General features: G+C 42.7%; 1 protein-coding gene across 1 annotated transcript; it reads right to left on the bottom strand.

Moving 5' to 3' along the window:
* Nucleotides 1-417: 417 nt before the first annotated feature.
* Nucleotides 418-5,210, bottom strand: LOC106935228 (transmembrane protein 121-like). The gene is made up of 2 exons (XM_015015590.1): nt 3,879-5,210; nt 418-3,599 (listed from the first exon to the last, which is right to left on the bottom strand). Exon 2 carries the CDS (start codon nt 3,405-3,407, stop codon nt 2,457-2,459), a length of 951 nt encoding a protein of 316 aa, XP_014871076.1. The 5' UTR covers nt 3,408-3,599; nt 3,879-5,210; the 3' UTR covers nt 418-2,456.
* Between the last annotated feature and the right edge of the window lie 903 nt (nt 5,211-6,113).

The raw sequence follows: 6,113 nt of genomic DNA, 5'->3' as shown, positions 1-6,113 counted from the left end.
ACAGTCAAAAACTTTAGTTCTGACTCAACTGGTGGTGTGGGTGGGATAAGAGCTTGTGAAAGAGCAAGATTTGTCATATCAAGACAAGACGTGTGCTTGGCTGTTTTTGTGGATTCACATCACTGCACCAAAGTATCTATTTTGTCCTTTTGTGTGAGGAACAGAATGACAGTGCTTACAACCGCTGTTGCCACTAAGCACAAGCTCAGATAGTCGCTGTGTGCCTGAGGTGGATATTAAACAGGCTTTCTTATTTAGGATTCATTTACCCTCCTGCAGCGTTGTTTCTTGGCAATGCATTTAATCTCAAAGAAATAGCAATATGGTCATCATTTGCATTGATCAAACTGTTCATAGCATACACAGAGTTGAACCTAAATGTTTCCATCATCAGAAATAACCCTGCAAAATATGATAAAACTCAAAAACAATTTATATTTGTGAAAGAAAACTTTACGCATTGCAATTCTTTTTCAGAGTGAAGTAATTAAACAAAACATACTTTCGAAAGTTTAAATCTGCTTTGTTTTTTTCATATGTTAAATTTCACCTGCTAATGTTTAAATGTCCATTGTGGTCAAGTTGCACCTTGACCACTGACTTCTTGAAATGATGAACAGACTTCTTGCTTTAATTTGTCTGGATATCAAACCAATTCAACTCATCTCAATTGGTTGGGTGTTGACTAATTAAAATGTTTTGATGAGACAGTCTTTTTGTTGTTCAGACACCAGTCTGAACAACAAATGGCACAGAAGTGACCTGAAAATGCAGAGCATCACACTGTTCGCTGTGTTAACATTTATGGCCATAAATGCTGTTTTGACTCAAGGTTTATTTTGAAGGAGATCAACGCTGCTAACAGGAAGCTGCATGTCAATGTGACTAGCTTGATGCACGTATGCATGACCTTGTTTTTCACAAAGGGTGAATAAAGAAGCACAAACTCTTAAAAATGACAATAATACAGTGAACCACTGGTATGTATTGGGGTTAAGGAGCATAGTCACATGTGAATACCTAAAACCCATGAATACTTCAGGCCCTCTCAAAAAATGCTTATAGCTGCCCATCTTAATAGTTCAGACACCAAAAGTACCTTAATATGAATCTTAACACTATCGAGAAGCTAATCTCTACAGTCTTCCTTATTTGGCGCTTCCTTAATGGTACTCCTGGATTGGCTAGTTTGCAATTGCCAGCCAACAGTGTGTCAAGTAACATTACATCTAGGTATTTCAGTCCTTGCCTTGGTCAGACAGTGTGTTCCAACAGGATCATACACACATAAAAAGATTATGTTTCTGAAAGGTGCTTCTCAAAACCCAGACCTCAGCCTTTTTTAACATTCTTAACTATGCTTGTAAGAGTTATCCACACTGAGAAACAAACCAGTTAAAATTAACATTATCAATTATTCCCAAAGCAGAAGTCAAACGTTCAGACAAAATTTTTCCGTAAGTGTGTTGGTGGCAAAAACCCGTCTCTGTTTAATATACAGTTTGCTAATGGAAATCTGTCCAAATATTAGCAGGGGACATGTGTATGTGTCAGTTATTATGTAGACTCTGTAAATTAGAAAATATTTATGTTAAACTCAAATATGTGTAACCAGTTCTATTTTTTTATGGTAGTTAGTTGCTCAATCATCTCACACTGGAAAAAAAAACTAATTCAAATTTATGATTAAAAGCCCATAATTTAAATTTAAGTCTGTCATGAATGGATGTAAGCTTCCCATCTGTACTGAACTGATTATCTAATTTATTTTCTCCTAACACTGGTCACAAAGTTGGCATTTACTAAATAATTTCTTAAAAAAATAAATATACTCATTGGACCAATAACTTTAAAATGATTTTATGACGAAACCTTACAGCCAGTGAGAAAGCAGGAAAGCCTTTATCTTTTACACAGTATTTGATCAAAGAGCCACATATAAAAACGCACTTCTTTTAAGAGACAGGGCTTTCACCGCTGTTTTTTTTACCCTCATTACTTTGATTTTCTCATTGGGTCTCATCTCACTTTGACAAGGTAAAGCCCTCGACTACTAAGAAACAACTGAGAAACAGAAATACACGCCACAGCACACAGACCCTTAGGTTTCCGATTGGAATGCAACACACAATTCAAAAATATACTCTATTTTTTTTTTTTTTTTTTTGCAGTAGGTTTTTGTTTTCTTTGTACATATAGAAAAAATACACAGGTAATTAAATTCACCATGGGAAATGCTTTGAGTCATCGGTAATGCCGCTGTGACGGCACTGCTCTGTCTGCACTAAGTGTCTGCAGTGTCCTGTGTGCTATTAAGCATCAGGGATCATCATCTCCCGTGTGTTCACATGAGTGTTCACACGACCTAAAAGGTGTGGAACACTGCTCCCTGCCAGCATCCTGAGAGTCCCATTTACTCATATTGACATTTCATAGGGTTCACCCCCGACATTATGTCATGTGTGTTCACAGGTTGTCACTTCGGGTAGAGGCGTCTGGTCCTGCATGACCACTTGAGGTGGAGTGGGCGCAGGACGAGCTTGTGCAACTGAGTTTTTCTGCAGCTCCACTCCAAAGGCAGGAGGAGCGTTCTGCAACTGTCTTCTGTACTGCACAAAGCTGCAGGTCTTTAGGATGATGGCCAGTATGTTCTTTCCGATTAGGATGCCAGATACTCTTGCGTCCCTGTACAGAAACATGTTTCCTCCACGGATGAAGAGCGTGATGATGTTAATGGTCACCAGGCTGAGGATGGGGTAAAGTAGCATCTTGTGGGGGACAATGTTTATGCCCTGCATGCTGATTTCGCTCAAAGACACACAGGGCAGCACAAGGAGCAAGATGTAGCAGTAGAAGAACATGAGGCCTTCTGCCCACAGAGGAAGCCCTTTCTTCTGAGGCTCCCACAAGTTAGCTTGAATGTCCAGTATGTCCAGCAAGTCCACCACTACCCAGAAGAGGCGATTGCGAATCTCCTCCCGTTTCTTGAAAGCCCTGACGTACTCCATGTGGTCGATGGCCACCAGCACAATGAACAGCACTGGAATGCAAATGGACAGCAGCAATGTCAAGGCTTTCCTCGCGAGAGCGTCCAAGCTCTTCCTGTCTGCTTTGTAGTTCTGATACACAAAGTAGACTTTGATCTCGAGCACAAAGATATAGAGGAACCAGAGGATCATGGCATAGCCTCGTTTGGCAGTCCGCACCTCAGCGCCCACCCACACTGCCACGTATCGGAGCACGATCAAAAAACAGATGTCCCCCACCATCACCATGATGCAGATGCCAATCTTGCGGGGTCCGTGGTTCTGCTCCACCAGGTAGGCATCAATTAGTGCCATGCTGCTCATGATAAGAATGGTGGAAAGGCAAACGTGGGGCTTGTTGGTGGGGGGTGGGGGTACCATCCTTGCCTGGGTTGAAGGTGGTGGGAAAGGAGGAGGAGGAGGAGAGTTGCTGACTGGGGAGTGCAGAGGTTTCTCAGTTTAAACTAGATGGTGGTTTTCCCCTCCATTTCTTCTGTCTCGGAAAGAATCCAGGATACATTAATTGGATTCCCAGAGATCACTTCAATCAATCTCTGTTTGTGCCCAAGCCACCTGCTGGGTAGACAGCACCCCTCATTTAGTAAATGATGCTCATTGGCAAATGGTGTGTAAACATCCAGGACAACTTGTCAAATGAATTAATAGATGTCAAGATGTGCATACCTTTTACACCTTAATCATCATTTGTTAAACATAACTGTTCAATCAGTGGGTTTCAATTTGTGTTATTAGATTAGACAAAAGCTGCATCATTGTGCTTTCACTAGAGCCATCCATTATTTGGACTCGAGCTTAAGATTTAGAGGGAAGAAAATCTAGCCCAATACTCACTTGTCCCTTTTCATACTTTTTCTTAATAACTGGCAGCAAGCAATCATCCATGAGAGAAAACCCATAGGTAATCCACAGGAGACGAGAAAATGCCTGAGATCTTCTCCTTCTCTCAGACATAAATCCAGCAGACGTAGATGGATTTTTTTTTCTTTATGGTGCAAAGAAGAAATCGCAAAATACTGCCGTCATAATCCACTTTCTACTCTGAATCAGGAGGAGGCATCTCAACGGTCCCCAAGACAACTCTCCATTTCTGTAACTAAGAAGAAATCTGTGATGTGCTCAAACGGTTTACAGGCCCAACTCCAAAAAAAAAAAAAAAAAAAAGTAGCAAAGTTTGGAAAAAAAATCTTATTTTAGAAGACAAATTTCTCTCCAGAAGTTAATATCCATCATCCACGGGCAACAACATGAGACATTTCTTGGTTAAGTCAGAAGAAACTGAAGGGTTGTAGTGGATTTTTAAATGCAGTGGCTGTCTCGCTGTCCTTTTTCCACTCTGGTTTTTGTGAGAGTATCTCTCTGTGTGCGTTTCTGCTGCCGCCACGCTTCGTTTTCCGAAGTAAAATGCTGCCCCCTTGGCGAGCTCCTGTCTGCTTTTCCGCTTCTCTGTCTCCTTCTGGAAGCTTTTTGCCAGCGCCACCAGGATCAACAGTGTCAGTGGATTCCCCTGTCCCCAGTCGGCACCACCGGCACAGCGTTACTCCAACGCAGCCGCCTCTTCCTGGTCTCTGTGCGCTTCTTAGCCCCTCTGTATGAAGTGTAGAGAGAAGCACTCCTCTGCCGCGTGCAGACGCACTCCTGAGGTTTCTTTTGCTCTGGAGCTCGCAGCCACCTTCCTCTTCTTTCTCCCTCTTCTGCTGAAGTAAAGGCACTTGCTGTGTGGAGGTGACGCTCAGCAGAGCACAGCTGCAGAGAGACGGAGAGAAAAGAGGTAGAGAGAGGGAGAGACTTTTCTAGGGGGTGGAGAGAGGCAGGCTGAGGAGGGGGGTTAGCTGAATGCACAACTTCTCCCTCTCTCACCTCGTTTCCTCCTCTTCTTTTTTGTCACATTATGCTTAGCGCTGATATCCTATTTTCTCCGGCAATCTCATTTTTTAGTTCCCAGATGAAGTGGTGCTTTCCTCACTCTTTAAGAAGCTCGTTACCTCAACATGCATTTTTTTCTCTCTCTCTCTCTCTCGACTTGGAAGGTGCAGAGATTTAGAGTGAGCCACTGGACGGAGGAAATCCTCTTCAGGGGGACGGGATGTAGAAATCCAGCTTCCCAGAAGGCTGTGAATGTTGGTGGGGAGAGTTAGTGAGGTGAAGGGGGAGGCAGCGGCTCCTCCTGACAGAGAGCCTTTCTATTGATCCACCAACAGAGCAGTGAATCAGGACACTGAGATGTGGCCAGAGACCACAGATGAGGGGTAAGACAGGGAGGTACAGGTGTGGAGAGAGCAAATGAGCAAAAGAAGTAAATGCAAAAACATCCGAGATAAGACCGAATAAAGAATGCATGGGTTGGGACTAGATGTCAAGGCAACATTTGAGTCAGACAGAATAGATTGAAAGATGATACAGTGCCTTTCAAAAGTATGTTTCTCCTAAAATGTTGCCCTTTCTTTAGGAAATTGCTCATGCTCAGATTGAATAGAGTGTCTGTGAGCAGCAATTTCCAAATATTCCCAAAGGTTCATTGTTGGATTTAATTTTTAACTTTAACACATTACTTTGTACTAAGCCATATGCTTTTAAATTTCTAGAGTTGCTGTTCTGCAGAAACTCTCAGGTGGTTAGCTCTGTCAGCCTTCCCAATAACTGAGTGGCTTCCCTTTCATCTGGTTAGAAATGTCCCTGTAGCATGATGATGCCAACATCTTGTCTCACTGTGGGAGTGGAGTGTTTAGGATTGTGTGCAGTCTCAGAATCGATTCACATATGAAACTGTGGGCTTAGCAAATCACTGTAAAACCCATTACTGTGTATGCTAAGGGTCTGCAACTCCAGTCCCCAAGTGCCACTGTCCTGCAACTTCTGGATCCATCTCTGCTCCAACACACCTAAATCAGGCTTTTGCAAAACCTGCTGACACGCCATGGAGGTAATTAAGCCTTTCGATTCAGATGTGTTGGAGCAGAGATACAAGACAGCAGCACTTGATGACTGGAGTTGTAAACTACTAGAGTATGTGTTGAGTGACAGCAGAGCATTAAGCATGTGACTTTGCTCCTTGCATGCAGGTTAAAC

This window comes from Poecilia latipinna, unplaced genomic scaffold (genome assembly GCF_001443285.1).
Source record: "Poecilia latipinna isolate Pla-1442-1.1 unplaced genomic scaffold, P_latipinna-1.0 Scaffold1931, whole genome shotgun sequence".
NCBI lineage: Eukaryota > Metazoa > Chordata > Actinopteri > Cyprinodontiformes > Poeciliidae > Poecilia > Poecilia latipinna.
This window is presented reverse-complemented; position numbering and strand designations above follow the sequence as displayed.

Bases quoted from the DNA above. Each gene is read 5' to 3' on its own strand.
- LOC106935228 (XM_015015590.1), bottom strand. From the start codon at position 3,407: ATGGTACCCCCACCCCCCACCAACAAGCCCCACGTTTGCCTTTCCACC.